Source organism: Bombus pyrosoma, linkage group LG3 (genome assembly GCF_014825855.1).
Source record: "Bombus pyrosoma isolate SC7728 linkage group LG3, ASM1482585v1, whole genome shotgun sequence".
Taxonomy (NCBI): Eukaryota; Metazoa; Arthropoda; class Insecta; order Hymenoptera; family Apidae; genus Bombus; species Bombus pyrosoma.
The window spans coordinates 15,770,173-15,787,293 of record NC_057772.1 but is presented as its reverse complement, the minus strand read 5'-3'; the positions used below and the strand labels follow the sequence as shown (position 1 = coordinate 15,787,293).

Genomic DNA, 17,121 nt, shown 5'->3' with positions numbered 1-17,121 from the left:
TTCTTTTTTATTAGTTAGTGAATTATAATCAATCATACTGGTAATATATCTCTAAATATGTCCGCAATTTTTTTTCAGAAGCAACCTCTATATGTGTGTAAGAACAAGTGCATTTAAGTGTATATACGTGATTTCGATTAATATAAGAAAGTAATCGATATGGATATATCTTGATTATTGTTATGTAAATTAATTTGTTAATTGATTGTTACTTAAATGTATAAACTTCTGTATTTATCAGTGTACAGATAAGAATTCATAATTCTCGTTCATAAATAAGCAGATATTTCGAATATTATTATTAATCGCGTCTTCGCAATTGATAAAAACAAAATTAGCAGCGATAAAGAAATTATTATATCTAATGCACAAATAATTTAAACTTAAGATCGAGACTATAACCAAACTTGACAGTACGTGTATAGAAAAATTAATACTGTTTGAAAATAATTTTGTGTGAAAGACAACGCAAATTCATGAAATACCAAAAAGAAAAAAATTATAGTTTCATATATTAAATAGTTTGTTTCTATGTATACGTATATGACATTTGGTTAAAGACTACAATAACTTTTAATCAACATTTGTAGTACAAAGAAAAAAAAAATTAATAATATTAATAAAATACGATTTTAAGTGTAAGGAATCGGTATTCATAAAATGTTTAGAGAAATAATTTTTGCAGTTTAATAGAAACATTTGATAAAAAGAAAGCATAAATATAAAAAAAAGAAGGAATAGAAAAAACGCATGCGCAAAAAAAAGGATACCGACGGAGTATTTCAGAGAAGAGCAGCAAAAGTTTCCGGGATGAAACTTCTAGGATGACAAAGCCTCTGTGAGCCTTTACCCTGTTCCTTTCTTCTTCTTTCGGTAAGATACGGCAGTAATACCGGTGAAACGCCGAGAATAGACAAGAAAGGAGAACATTTTCTTAAAAGAAAAGGTACATAAATGCTGTTATCAAGCATTGCAGCGAGAAGCGCAAGTAAACGCGATATGAACGCGTCGTTGTGAATGGCGCTTCTAGTGACAAAGGTGGCTGAAGGAGATTTTACATTTCACATAAGATGTAAACTGTGTTTAAAATGGATGTTACAAAGAAAACTTCTGTTTGTTAATTAAGTTGAACTTTTTCTTCATTTTTCCGCCTGACCTTCGTTAACGATTTAACGAAAAGATGGAGATAAAGAGAAAAGAAAAAACGACGATTTCAATCGGATCCCGGTACGATCGTCTGTAAAATCCTGCGTAACATCACGACGGTTCGTTCGCAGAGTGGACAACCATTCCGCAACAACCGCGATGCATGATCTTATGCGTTAGTGGTGAGTGTCTGTATCGCGTGTGCGTGTCTATCCATGTTGGCAAATTGAGGATGCAACATAGACATTGTGTTGTTCCTCACGGTCGTATTCATGAATATGTGCGTTTATTACATCTGTATAAATTCTTTGTCCAAAAACCACTTTATTTTCGTGATAGAATGTGGTTTGAGTTCATATTACTACTTTGACACGATGACACGATTACGCCACCAAAACGTGATTCTTCTGTGAACGAAAACTTCTGAACCAGTTTATACATTTATTGGTGTGATTAGACAAAACTTGTCGATTATAAAGCAATTAGATCAACGGATTCCATGAAGCACTCGGGAGATTTTTATCGATGCTAACTTTATTCTTTAGAAATTCACCGTAACTGGGAGTGCCGCTAGATCGTAGTTGAACATGCTCCGAAAGGACTGGAGTGAATTTTACGTTACATGCGAGAAAAGATTGTTTTTTTACTTTTCAAAAGTAATATGGTATCTCGAACGATTTCTTTAAAATCTGATGCAAGTCTCCTATAAACGATATGTGAACATTAAATTAAAGAGAAGATGGACAATGTATCGGTGAAACTGGCGTGAAAATGTACCGCGGTGTTAAGTGGCCTCTGTGATGTATAATAAACGGTGCTTAACCTAACTTTTCATCGACGCTTCTACACGGCGTTTTCTTGCGAGTAATGTTCTTTTGATAACGAACTTGTAACCAAATGACCATAAATCGCGAATGTTTATCGTTTATCATTTCTTTTCTTTCTTTTTCGCCATGTTCCAAGTGTCAGTTTTTCTTACCGCATTCATGTACGATTTTAATTTATCATAAAAAACATGAGACTATAATCGTTACTTTGTAAAACTCTAAAAATGCTTTTTATTGACTGTACTTCTGATTTTGTCAACGATTGTATGAAGATTAAGTTCACAGTATTTATGCGAGTATGTTATTAATGGTTCTATATCTACCATTTACGTTCAAATTGAAATATAGGTTTATCTTTTATCCTTTTTTTGTATTCCGTCATCTTGATTTTTGTATTACTTGTCAGTGTTTGTATAATGCACTTCTTAATCTTGTTCTAAAGATACGAACCAAATGTATGGATGTATATACATATGTTACATCTGTTATAATTATAATTAACAGTCTAGTACCAAAATTTTGTCATTTTTCTCTAGCAATGGTCATGGGCAATCTTGTCATTTTGTTATCAAGAAGAAGTGGAGACTGAAATTATTGGAACTGAGGGAGGAGATTTAAAATTCAGTCAGCTAAATATGTCCAACACTATCAGTAATATGAAGATGACCAACCGTATCAAGGGAATGGTGAGCAAACGTCGTAGGCGTTTCACAGAAGATGGCTTTGACCTTGATCTCACATGTATCCTTTTTTCACAATTATCAGCATAATTTCTTGATATGTATTGATATTTTTGTCTCTATATTCCTTAACCATGGTGTGTTAACAACAGATATAAGAGATAACTTAATAGCAATGGGTTTTCCAGCTGAAAAGTTAGAAGGAGTATATAGGAATCACATAGATGATGTTGTTAAACTGTTGGAATCTAGGCATAAAGATCATTATAAGATTTACAATCTGTAAGCATTTCAAACACTCTTTTATGCTTATTTTTGTTTCTTTTATCAAAGGATCAAGAAATAAATTTTAAAACAATTATATCTTTCAGATGTTCAGAGAGATCTTATGATTTTAAGAAATTTAAACAAAGGGTAGCTACATATGCGTTTGATGATCATAATCCACCAATGTTGGATCAAATCAGACCATTTTGTGAAGACGTGCACGAATGGCTTAGTCGTCATCAAGAAAATGTAGCTGTCGTACACTGTAAGGCTGGTAAAGGTCGGACGGGTGTAATGGTGTGTTGTTACCTTCTTCATACTAAACAATTTCCCACTGCCACAGAAGCCCTTAATTACTATGGAAATAAAAGAACACACGATAGGTGATTATATTATCTTTTGTTCTTGTTATGTATGAACAATTGTTTTATTAATATTGTTTATTATTCAGGAAGGGGGTAACAATACCTTCACAGAGGAGGTATGTGGATTATTATGCTACTCTTGTACAAGAAGGACTAGATTATCAACCGGATACATTGTTGTTACGAAAAATACAATTGGATCCAGCTCCTATTTTTCATGGAGGTCAAGGATGTAAGAATAATGAGCTATTGAGGATTTATTGGAAAAATTAGATTTAAAATATGATTACATACAGTTTTTGTATTTTAGATTTGCATTGCATAATATCTGAATCTAAGAAAAAAATATTTAGTTCCGATATAGTAGAAGTACGAAAAGGAATGCACACAGTCAGCATCCCTTTAAAACACAGCATAGCATTGACGGGAGATATACGAGTGGATTTCTTTAACAGACCAAAAATGAAGCGAAAGGTACATATTCAGATAAGATTAACGAGATTCATAATTTTTCATAACATACTTAATCAATTCGTTCGCTCCGTACCTAGGAAAAATTGTTTCATTTTTGGTTCAATACATTCTTCGTACGAGACTACTTATCGCCGGAATACGATAATGGAGAGTTACCAGTTGAGCGTTCAACTAGGGCATTGAGTTGCGATGGTGCAACTATGGAATTACCAGTGGTTATGTCGCACATGAAACCCAGAGCCGGATCCTTAGCTAGTCTCGGACCTATGCCACCTACTCTTGTTTTAAGTATAGATAAATGGGGTCTGGACGACGCACACAAGGATAAACATCACAAAGTGTATAGCGCTGATTTTAAAGTAAGTACATATAATTGATCACATTTGATGAGTAAATTAATCATACACATTTGTCGCGTTTTATATGTATTTATTATATTTATCCGAATTTTATTCTACGAACAATCATTCTATTCTAACTGATTGAACGTTGTTGTAGGTTAGCTTATTTATGCATCGGATGGGTGGTAATATATCGCAAACTGTATCAGCGACAACAAATAGAACAGGAGAGGGTATACAAATAGGAATGGGAGGACAAGATACCCCGAGCGAATCAAGCGAAGCGGATAGCAGTGAATGCGACACAACTGGTGATACGACGGGAGATGAAGATGGGGAATCTGGTGAGTCTTCTGCATCTCTGGTGGTGAATCACCATCCTCTTACACACAGCAGTAGCCGTACACACGTTAGTATCCACCAAAGAGCTAGTCTCAGAGAAACTGCAAAAGGTTTACTCTCGCATGGGGATAAAAGTAGAAGTAGTCATCGGCAAAGCACTGGCAATGTGAAACGTTCTTCAGCTCTCATACGTTCGGCCACGTTAGACACATAAAAAGAAATATATATTTGTATATGTACATACACGTACATATGTATATATACATATATTTATCGTATCTTGTACTTAAACGCTGAGTTCTCTGAACTGGCATTCGAGCTTTACAATAATTTTATGTGAAACCAGATCGTGCTATTAGTTTCTTTTTGTTATGCTAGCATGAAAAATTAGCATTCGATAAGTTCTTAAATGCATCGATTTTATCTAATGTCCTCTGATAATGAACAATAATATGTGTCTATAGAAAGGTTTAGGCTGATCAGTTTCGAAAGATAAGAAGACTTAAAAAAATACTTTGGTAGAGAATTTTTATGAAATCAGTAGTATATCAGAATATTTCGATACTATTCCTTCGGTAAGATAACATTTATCAAATGAATGTTTAATGTTTTGTTGTAGTTATAAAGTTATAATTAATCAAAGTTATTGATTCTACATTTGTGTAACAAAAGCTTTTGATATTGATAATATATCTGAGATAGTCGATACTAAGTAGATTCCATCGAATGTCCCGAAATAAAAGAACTGCAAATTAAGATATTGTATATTTTTGCATAGCAGATATTGTTTGCAAAATATTAAGATGTTTCAGTATTCAAGATTCAAGATTACGATCTTTTTTTCTGAATAGAAATTATTGGATATTTATTATTAAAAATTATTGAAAAAGAATTAATCTCTATTATGACTACCATGTACGTTCCATCTATTTTTCAGTAGATTTCCTGAAGTATTTTGTTTCGATGACTGTTTATTTTAACTGTCCGATGTAGTAAAATTTGATGTTGTGTGTGAATATACATATGTACATACGCACACGCGCGCACGCGTGCCCACGCACATACACACAAACAAACAAATAAGAGAATTCTTAGTGTTGAAGAGAAAGTGCCGTCTTTTGCGTTTATGCAATTATGTAATCACGTACTATGTACGAAACTAGTATTTGTTTTGTAATTGTATGACAAAGCCAACTTATAGAAAATAATTGACTAATGCAATAAGTACGGGAGTAAGAAGCGCGACAATTTGTAATCGTAACATTTTACCGTTTGTACTTGTATTCGACGTGGCATTATGAAACAGATAAATAACTTAAATGTATCCTGATTGCCTTATACAATGTGATGATCGTTAACGTTTTGGAAATAGCAAAACTAATTCGCATAGATTTGAGTAGAAGATTGTAGCCAAAATTTGTAAGATAACAAATGTACAGAAAATTTAATTCTTTCAATTTTGTAATAGAAATATGTTATAGATTAACAGGCTGTGCAATTTTTTAAAGTTGTAATTCTTGATATCTTGCGAACACGATTTTCATATCGATGACAAGATACATCTAATTTCAATTAAGTTATCGTGTTCTATCGAGTAAATTATCGTGTGTGAATCTTTGTTACTGCGGTACTAAGATTATATCGTGTGCAAATATTCAAAAATTACCTAATCGAATAACGTTACCTTAAGGATATTAACTTCTTTCTTTTACATAATTACATGTAATTTGAGAGAAGTGTTTTATTATTTTTTCTTTCTATTCGTTTGCTGTTTTTTAAATTATTTTTTTTATGGGTACAAAGTAACACGAAAAATTCGCGACAAATGTACACAGAAATATTTAGCGAAACCTTGTAAAATTCAGTTTTAAAGAAGCGGTCTTAAAACTGATATTTTACGTTTGTTGAATTATAGTGCAACCATTGAAATGTTGTCCGTATCGAATATCGATTCGGAAATTGTGTATTGAGTTACAGATTTGTGGTACGAATAATAATAGTTACATACAAATTAAATATATATATGTCGTAATAAATTTACGAGAATAAGACTTGCGAAATGGCATGCAAAGAATTGCATACATTGCAAAATGAATTTGAAAACGATCTAATACTGATTTTACTAATTAATTATTTTTCTATTAGATATACATATACATACATATATATATATATGTATATATATATACACATATATATAAATATAGGTTTTACAGATTTTCGTACAAGCTACGCAGTCATAATTCAAGCGTATATGGATATGATTACGAAGCGGATACGTATACTGTTAGGTAGCAATAAATTGTCGATAAATAAATTAGTATTGAAAGTTGTTACTTGATACGTACACAAAGTTTCCTTATGAGACTCTATTCGCTCCGTTTTCATTTCCTACTTACCTATTACCTCTAAATTTACTCACGTCAAAATCGCAACGATCTTTCTCTATGTTCAATCACACACATTCGCGTGTTTCGCTTAATTGTTATCATTAATCTCCAATTTTTCATCTGTTCGCTCATTATCAAGCGTGAGAAGAGTTTTCCTCACATTTCTTTTTTTTCTTTTTCTTCCTGTTTTCTTTTTCTCCCGTTTCTCTTTTTTAAGTTGTAAAAAAAATTGAACATGATCAGAAATTATGAAATTTATTATTATTTAGAAAATGATCCATTTTTCTTTCGATTACTTACGCGTTTGAACGTGTGATGAATTAAAATCTCTACGTACGATACGACTATGTAAAAATTCATAAGGTCGTATTAAAGTAAAACAGAAAACTTACGAATACTTCGATGAAACTTATATGTGATTGTTGTTAATAATATAATTAGATTATCGAGAAAAGCATAATAGAGGCACACAAAGTTTCAAACAACATGGAATTCTGATTATGAATAGTTAATACGTATAAATAGAAAGATATCTTTGAAGCTGTTAATATACGGTGATTTTAGACTTTTATATATGTTAGTTTTGTAAATACGTAGTTAATATTATTATAATTGAACAATTCTCTAACCACACAGGGATTAGATATTCGGATGATTGTCATTCTTTGAAAATTTCATCGTTTGTCAATATGTAGTTCCTCTCTGAATTGTTCTTATAGATTGTAGTACTTGTACATGTTTAATAATTTTCATGATTAACATTATATTTATCGTGTCATGCATGAGTATGCAAAAGATAGATGAAGCCTGGCAATTTTTAATATTTAGAATGCAAATATTCAAAATTTTATCTTGTTTTTTGGTGTATGTTTAGGAATATTATATCAAAACCTTGATACATTGTAATTTTACACTGGTTTTTGCATCGCTGCATGTTTGTAGTTAATAATAACCATAGTTATCGGATGTCTGTAATATTTTAAATTACATATTCTGTAATGATTATTTTGTGATACTATTATACTTATGATTATTAATTATATCGTTGCTATATCTTTGTATGTACTCTTATTATTAATTATTACTATTATTATCATTAGTTAATATTGTTATTATTATTATCGTTGTTGTTGTTGTTATTATTATTATTCTACTACTACTACTACTACTACTACTACTACTACTACTACTACTACTACCACTACTACTACTACTACTACTACTACTACTACCACCACTACTACTACTACTACTACTACTACTACTACTATTATTATTACTTTCACTTCTACTTCTATTACTTTGATTCATTATCATCATCATCATCATCATCATCATCATCATCATCATCATCATCATCATCATCATCATCATTATTATTATTATTATTATTATTATTATTATCATTATCTTTATCTTTAATACTGCAACTGCTGCTGCTGTTTTATCATTATGCTAATACCACCATCAGAGACATCATTATTATTATCATTATTTTATTACTATTACTACTACTACTATTACTACTACTATTATTATTACTGCTACTGTTACTACTACTACTGTTACTACTACTACTGTTATTACTACTACCGCTACCACCACCACCACCACCTCTACTACTACTGCTACTACTGCTAGGACTACTGTTACTACTACTACTACTACTACTACTACTACTACTACTACTACTACTACTACTACTACTACTACTACTACTATTATTATTATTATTATTATTGTTATTATTGTTAATATTTCAAACAAAATATTAGCGATTTTTAAGCGTATAAACGTATATTTATATCTCAAATGTATTCCTGTAACAAATATTTTATGAATGATGTTACACATGCATTGCAGTTTTAAATAGCACACTTTTAGAACTTTCTATATACTTACGTCTTCCGATTCTCTGTAATATGCAAACTTTACTTCAAAACTCTTACTACAAAAAATTTTGTTCATTACATATCTGCTTATGGTTCCCCACCCTTTTATATTTATCTATGTACTACTTCTCCTTTCTATTTATAAAAAATAAAATATGTACATCGTTTGTAACGCTTTCTCCTTGTAGTTCCTTATTTACGGGAGGATTATGAAGCGCTTGGCTCATTGATTGGACTCAAACATTGTACGTATCCGAAGCACATTCTAAACTAATAATTTGGCAGAAGAGTGTAACATACTTGATCTTCATGAGACCGTATTTGAATATGGATATACCAATTCTTTTGCCTTTTAATGTATGCCGCTGTAACGACGAATAGTATTTTATATAACAATTATACATCATTTTTCTTTGCATAGCGTCAAATATTTGTTGCACAAGACAGAAATGTAGCATTTTGGCATTGGCAGCGTGTCATGCGAATGTATCAGAATGTGCTTCTGCCAAATACAAAATTTGAGCTTTATAGATCACGTTATGCCTGTACAGCATTCAAAATTGTATCAAATGTCGATCATGAAAATTTCTCCATTTGGTTTGTTCCGTAGAAGTTATCTTGTTATCTTGCATGTCATTTTTTCTTCCGTTTACATGATCTTTAACAGCGTTTTGGTCTTTGGTGAATGCTATATAGTATTTTAATGTGATTTAATGGATACAGCTTTGTAATTTCCCTTTTTCTTTCGCATGTCCGAATATAATGCTACGTGCTGTTGTCTCGTTATCGAGCGTTAAATCTTTTTTTATAAATTTAATACGGTGTGGGTACGTGTGTTGGGTGATCTGTTCAATCGTTAATCACTAACACGTTTACTCTATCACGCGCGTTTATTGTCGATAAAAGATGATGAGAAACGTGAATCTTTGGAAGAATGTGCGCGCGAGCAAAAAGAATAAAAAGGAAGAAAGGAAGAAAGAGAGAGTGGGAGTGAGAGAGAAATTTACTTGAAGAGGAATGTGGATAAGAGAAGAAGAAGAGAAATATATAGATATTTGGTAGTGAGCTCACTTTGTCCTCCACCGCACCGCACCGTATTTAGATATAGATTCGATCTAAGAATTGAAATACACAATATTGACCAACTGCCTCTCTATATGTCTGTTCACCCTTAGTGGACATGGACCAGCGTGTTGGACGATACCGCCTTCTATCAGACGGAGGAATGATAGATGTTTTGTGAGTTCATCGCCAGTCATCCCTCTACACTCTTCGACATTGCTGTCTCTCGCATATTCACATGCGGACATTAGAAATTCGACTATCATCTTTATTATCGAAGATGTACGCTCGATTGGAATGTTACGCTCGAACAAACGATCCGTGTCCTTTTAACGACATGTAAAGTGTTGTTAGACGACGCATATTAGTTCCAACAAGCCAAAGAAAACGTTTATATCAGTAACGAAATTTTGTTTCGTATCTCGAAGATTCGTGTCTCAAAAATATGTCGCTTTCTTTCTTTCTTAACTTCTTTCACGAATGCGCATCAGTTTGGCTCGTGTTACACACATATTCTTTCCTTTCGTCCAATATGTTTGATCGAAGAATTCCATTGGAATTTATTTATAAACACCAAGCATAATTATAAATGAATGTTCTTTAAAACCATGTATTTTATATTTATTATCAACGAGCTGGAAGTTCTCTGAGCAAAATCTGAAAGGTAGAGGTAGAAGGGAGAAGAAAATGAAAAAGAAGAGTGAAAAGGCTAAACGTTATAGAAAGAAAGAATCAATGTAAATGGTAAAGAGAAATTCCATGCTCAGCATATTAAAGATACATAATGCGGCTTGTGTAACGCTTATCTCGTTTTGTCGGTGAAACTGCGCATTCTCGCGAATACGAGACAATGGCTGGTGTTTGAAGAAATAGCCGCGTCGGTCTTATAGGCTGAGAAAGAAAGTGTGTTTATATAGATTATGAATCCAGATGGAAGAATAATGCTGTAAAAAAAAAAGCAAGATTATTTTCGTAACGTTAATAAATTGTAAGTCAATAAATACAGCAACAAGAATGGTAAGGACAAGAAGAACATCAGCATCACTAATATTCACGAGAACTCTAACATCGGTAACCACAGCGTCAAGGATGTCGTTTGCTCTTCGTTCGATAACGACGACGTTTATCGTACTTGTGTATTAACTTTGTTTTCCTCTGTAAAGACGATCGAATCGATACACGTTGTATCACCACATTAACTAAACACGTAACTCTATGTTTTTCTATTGCAATCGGTATAATTTACCAAAATTTGTTTCACTATGACAAATCTACCGAAAGGAATATGTATATCGAATGATCTTATCTGACGAATTTTGCGATCACAGATACTTATGTATATGCGCAAAAAAAGAATAAAAATGAGGGAAAGAGCGTAACAAAAGGAAAATAGACGAGCGATGTAGAATGTATCGTGCGTGAGTCGTCTAAGTATTACATAGTCATGAAGAATCTGGCCGCGCAATGTTTCACTTCGACTCGTGATCACGGCGCGCATAAACATTTTTGCTTTTACCTAAGCTAAGGGTATTTATGAAAAATTTGCGAATTGCGCCGTGAAAAGTAGAATTGTATAAACGAACCTATTCGGTGTAGGGTTCGCAGTTTTTATTCTTTTCGAAGGTAGAAGGCGATACGACGTTAATCGATAAATCGTTACGACGATATCGTCGAATAGATTCTACACCGACTCATCGGATGTTCTACGAATGTTTCTGATCGCTGTTCGTTTACATGGTCTCAAGAAAAAGCAAAATTGAGAAAAAAGAAAGATAGAAAAGCCATAGATGTCGGACTCGGAAGCTATGCGGTTCTGCTCTGTGTTACGGCTAAAAAGAAAGATCACATTGTAACGTTACGATGTTCGCGATGCGTTTAAACAGTTGGTACACGCCTGCGACCGTAGTAACGTTCGATGTAGATCGAAATTTTTCGCGAAATTTTGTTCGAATAAAAGATATCGTTGTTTCCTTAGCACTCGCACAATACGCGAATTCTTTAAGCTTTTGGATGAGAAACGTCCATTTGATCGAATATGCAAAGGATACAAATGAATTTAGAGAACGCAACAAGAATCGTTTCTGACGCCGTCCTTTCCTAACTCATAGCTTGTACGTTGCGATACGATAGTTCGTAACTCGATGCAATTAAAAACGATGATGACAAATAGAGTCGCGTCATGCATCGTTCTAACTGGCATTTCTTCTAATTTCGCTGTTATTGTATCTTCGTTTTGTTCGTTTGTACATGCAGCCATGAACGAACATTTCGATTATGTGTACGCTCAGACCGATACGCAGACCGGACAAGTCGCACGCGCGCTACGGAAGAAAATTCAAAATCGACCGAGTCCGTATATGCAACAAGAGATGATATTGCAAAAACTTATTCCTTTTAACGAAACGTATTAGTATGTTGAAATTTCGCGTGTTTACATCAACGCTTTCTCTCTTTTGCTAACTTGCCGAGTTGATCGTTCGCATAGATTTTAGCCACGAGCCTTAGACAAGATTACGAATACGAATAGTAATACGCGCGCACGGTTAAGTAAAAAAAATGCGGTCGTTCGTTATCGTTCGTTGGTGCATCTTTCCGTTCGTTGATATAAGTACCGTAAACTTATGAAATTTGCATAAAATTAGTTATGGCACGATAAATACGTTGATACGCGATTCACGTATGTCGAAGAGAATGCATCGAGAAAAAAAGCTCATTCTCGTTTTTCGAATAAATTCTGATCCCGCGTCTCAGAATCTATCTTTATTTCTATGTTTGCTTTTCTTTTTGTCATCGAAATTAAATTTGATGGTTGATAAAATGGAAGAGAGGAAGGGAGGGAGAAGAAAAAGGAAGGAAGAAGGGAGAGAGAGAGAGAGAGAGAGAGAGAGAGAGAATGTGTGCGTGTGTGCGTGCAATGATCGAAAACAGTGCAAGAGCGAATGAAATACTTATTCGTGTTATCAGGTAGCGAGTTTTGGATTACCTCGAACGAATTAGTAAATTTACCTCGCTCGAACTATTTTAATCGCATCTGTAGTTCACTGAACTAACGTCGACTCGCTAGCAATCGTTGCGATACCTCAGTTTTTTACCCTCTAAAAGTAACGAAGAAGGTAAACTTACTAAATACGTTTTTACGTACCAATAATTATGGCATACGTATGTACCATATTGTTACTTCTTGTAACGTACACGCTTCTCGGACATATTTTTTCTCATACGAAGCTCATAAATATCGTTTTATAAGTGATATCTCTTAAAACTAACTTTTATATGATTCATGCGGAATGTTCAAAATATAAATAAGATGCATTATTTTTTTCTGTGATATTATATACGAATACAACTCTCCACATATCGTCCCCTCCAACATTTTCGATCATTAAAAAAGAAAAAAAAAAAAGGTTATCGAGCATCGAAGGACGCAATTAAACAATAACACGTTGTTCCTCTCTATTTTGTTCGTTTCATTTTTCCGCATCTCTTTTACTTTTCTTTGTTCTTCCTTTTCGAACTTTTCTAAACGTAGTGCGAGTTTACTGTTTTAACGATGATTTTTGTTTGTTCTTATGAAATACGCTAGGAAACACCCTGCATAAAGTAGGAAACGGAGAAAACCGAGATCCTTGCCACTCGCATTCGCAGAAATTTAAATTCTTCTATACAGGTACGCATTTGCTCGACGCGATTTTGCGTTTCGTTAACTATGTACATATATGCTAACAAGTCAACTTTCCACGTAATTCACATTGACTCTGCTTACAGGGGAGTCGACCTATTTGTGACTTTGAAACTGTAGACCGATCCGATGGAGACCGATCAGAACTAAACTCTACTCTCAAAAACGGTCCACTTCACTGCGACTCATCGTTTGCTCACGAACGAATCGATCAGTCGATACCAACGAGTTCTGCCTGTGCCTGCCAGTTCATCGCTATACATATATATTCGTATTCTTCTTAATAGCTGGTAGAATTTCAAAAAAATTGCGTTTCTTTCTTTTTCTCGTTCTCTCTCTCTCTCTCTTTTTCTGTCTAATCATTTTTACCATGTGTAAGATAGTTCTCTTCGCCTACACGGCATTTTTGGGAAAAAAGACGCGTTTCTTAACTCGAACGATTAACACCTTCTAATTTATACTTTCGACGACCGATCGTACCGTTGATCGATTTTAATTTGTAGATACTCGTTTCTCGTATATTTTATATCGACGACAATATGTAATTAGCTAGAAAGAAATATATTTTATACTCGCGTTGACCGCAAGGTTCGTCGTTCGATATTTTTACGCATATTGACGATCATTGTTTTAAGGCAATGAATTTGTCATCTTCTTTTCGTGATTTTATTCAAACGATAATTTTGGTTTTGCAAGCTTTTCTTTCTCTCAAACGTTCAATGAACCGAATCGGTAAGCACATCCAGTGCTCTATATTTTTTATTATCGAGATAATTCCATTTTTTAATTCATTGTACTCGCCGAGCATAGTAATCGTACGTAGATTTAGAAGTTAATACGAATTATTATGAAACGAACGTTTCGCAAACTTTTGGCGATGCGTCAGCGATGAAAATCAAAGGATGTTATTCCATGAAATCTATAATCTAAAAGCGTCGTAAATCGATTGTCGTCAAGCATGATTCGTTCCTCTTCGATACGTTTAAAGTTCATGGGAAGTTTCAGATGCGAGAAAATGCGAACCATTTATCGAATACGTATTCTACACTACCGGAAGCTTTACTGGGGCCAAGAAGTATGTTCGTAAGTTTCCGTGGATCGTATAAAAGTTGTAAATGTAGTTAACTATGTAGTAAGTTGTATTTATAGAAATTTCAATATTCTCAAGACACAAAGTACAAAGTAATATGACCGGATCTCAAACGTTTCGAAATAATCGCGTTTGCTTTTTAAGAATGCGTATACTTAAGATGCTAAGATTTGTATAATCGTTCTTAAGAATCGTTCTTAGACGAAAATTTAAAAAGCTCTCGGCTAATTGTGCCGGTGAATGATTGATATATTGTTAAGCGACCCACACGCGTAAATAGGCATAAAGCATTGATATTCTCCGTGACCATCGATTCGATATTGGACTTTATTTCGAACATGTTGTATATTGGTTTGCGTTACAAAATATTCCAAATAGGACGCGAATGGATAAAAGTATTTACACGTAATGCGGTGTATATTGTTAGAAACATCGTGATATTCGATTCTAAATCATAAGTCAGGGTGTGAGAAAAATGCCCGATAGTTTCGATACCATTCGCGCGTTAACTGATTCGTTGCGTGATTATATATACATGTAATTGAAGAGAATTGGTATATTCGGTAGCGCGGTATATTCGAAATACGCTATAACACAATATGTAAAACAAATTATCGTACAATACAAAGGTACAAGCTTTCTTCACGTGATACCGAATCTTTTAACGGAAGAGATGTGGTGATCTGGTTGCCAACGTTTTGGCAACGTGTGGTGTATTTGGTCATTACAATACGTAAAGAAAGGATTTAAAACGATCATCGCCAGCGGACCGTTTTACCTTCCTCTACCACGTCCTCGAGTGAAACCGCCTCTACCTCGACCGGCGACTTTCCCCTTTGGCGGTGGAGACTTTGGTCTGAGAGCTTCGATACGTTCTGTACAACCAGTGGTGATTTGACCATTGGCAAAGTAACTAGTATAGAGGTCTGCGTTGAAATTCGTGTTGGTTAGCTCAGGGCCTACAGTAAGCCATCCTGGTCGAATAGTACTGTCTCGACCGAACAAATGCAATCTATGTAAAGTGCGAAAATATTGTTGATTAGCTGAGTGAGTTGAACGCTCTGATACGTATGTACACGCTTTTCTCGCTTACCGTCGTCTGCCGAGACAGAAGTGTTCGATTATGTGAAAAATCTCGACAGGCTTTTCTATAGAACCATATTCAGGCTCCTCCGAAATGATCAAATCAATATCGACGTTTGCATGAATGAAATCTCCATCCGTGGATCGTCTGACGGTCCCCTTGATACCCATCAGGCAGTGCTCTTTGGTTCTCTGAAGTACGGCCTTGCTATCTAGGTTTTTACTGTGCCCTGGGTTATTAATGTTGGTGCGAATCCAGCATATGTCTTCGCATCGTCTAAAACCCCATTTCCGAAGACAGAAACGTCCCATATCTAGTCCATCGCTACTGCCGCACCACAGAAACACGAAGCTCCGATTGGCCGCCACTTCGCCGATATCCAATTCCATTATCTACGAATATAGATTGTTTTTAATAAAGGCGTTACGAGTAGAGAAGAGGTACGTTGTATAATCTTTACTCACCTGATCCCAATTCCAAAGTTGCACGTTTGTAGCACCACAGGTGCGTTGGTACTCTTCCAAAGGAGGTTCGATCAAAATTACGTCGAACTTGCAATTCAGTTCCTTCAAATTGTACGTAAACAGGTCGGTTTTTAGATACATGGGCGGTGTTGCGGTTTCGGCGATTAAATCATCTTTCAACTTGATCAGCTCTCGCAGTTTCGGGTATTCCTCGAATCTGTCCGCCAGACCCACGTCCCTAATGAAATTTTGAGGTCGCTGACCCGTGTCGATGAAATGTTGACAGTAGTCATTATGCGGATTCGACGATTGCGTTCCCTTAAAAAATAAATCCGTAGTCGAAAGTGGAAACAGATAGTTGCTTGGTTATGAATACAAACTCGCTTACCTTTAAAAACGTCGACGAGTCTTTGTAAACGATTTCGTCGGTCGGTGCTGTTTCACCTTTTAAATCTTTCACTCCGTTCTCCGATTTCTCTGATACCGATTTCAATTTTTTCTTCTGCGTATCGTCGACATCCGTTCCAAGAATTTGCCGCAACTCGTCTACACTCGAAACACCTAACTACATGGAAGAAACGAATTCGTACCATTCACAAACTCTTATTTGCGAACATAACCTCAATGTCATGAAATCACGTTTGAGTAGTTCTCACCGTCTGAGCGAGCAATTTCTTGCGTTTTTGCGAACGTTCGCGTAGCGTCTGAAGCATCTTCTGCTAAATCCTTTGGAACTGGTCGCAAAATAATATCTATCGTACATTTCCGTTTATAACTATTCTGTTCATTTCCACGGTTCGAAAGGGAGAACAAGCAGAACAACTACAACTGTATTTGTTACTTTCCTTTTATCTTATAATTCAGTGATCGAATTTAAGAGAAAGTTCGCGAAATTTAACGTATGTACAGTCAACGATAATCCGCTGCTGCCTAACCTAACACTCCAAAAGATCTGAAAACAAAATGTACACGCACGCCATCTTGTAGCCAAATGAATTTTCATTTTCCTTCATGTATC

The 17,121-nt window shown here is 34.6% G+C and overlaps 2 protein-coding genes across 7 annotated transcripts; one reads left to right on the top strand and one right to left on the bottom strand.

Annotated features, from left to right (window-relative positions):
• The first annotated feature begins 424 nt into the window (after positions 1–424).
• Positions 425–15,205, top strand: LOC122565877 (phosphatidylinositol 3,4,5-trisphosphate 3-phosphatase and dual-specificity protein phosphatase PTEN). Of its 6 annotated transcripts, XM_043722346.1 has the most exons (10): positions 1,335–2,269; positions 2,510–2,714; positions 2,806–2,935; positions 3,025–3,303; positions 3,372–3,517; positions 3,596–3,759; positions 3,837–4,118; positions 4,258–4,444; positions 13,370–13,453; positions 13,552–15,205. In XM_043722346.1, exons 1-10 carry the CDS (start codon positions 2,198–2,200, stop codon positions 13,569–13,571), a joined length of 1,569 nt encoding a protein of 522 aa, XP_043578281.1. In that variant the 5' UTR covers positions 1,335–2,197; the 3' UTR covers positions 13,572–15,205. The 6 variants fall into 6 exon arrangements, with proteins under 6 accessions (XP_043578286.1, XP_043578284.1, XP_043578281.1 ...); XM_043722347.1 differs by lacking the exons at positions 13,370–13,453; positions 13,552–15,205 and adding an exon at positions 9,900–13,104; XM_043722351.1 differs by lacking the exons at positions 1,335–2,269; positions 13,370–13,453; positions 13,552–15,205 and adding an exon at positions 425–946 and having other exon boundaries at positions 4,258–7,872.
• On the bottom strand, positions 14,864–17,038 carry LOC122565879 (N6-adenosine-methyltransferase non-catalytic subunit). Its single transcript, XM_043722358.1, has 5 exons — positions 16,760–17,038; positions 16,492–16,668; positions 16,104–16,421; positions 15,649–16,031; positions 14,864–15,567 (listed from the first exon to the last, which is right to left on the bottom strand). The coding sequence occupies exons 1-5, from the start codon at positions 16,814–16,816 to the stop codon at positions 15,330–15,332; spliced, it is 1,173 nt and encodes a 390-aa protein (XP_043578293.1). The 5' UTR covers positions 16,817–17,038; the 3' UTR covers positions 14,864–15,329.
• Positions 17,039–17,121: the final 83 nt, after the last annotated feature.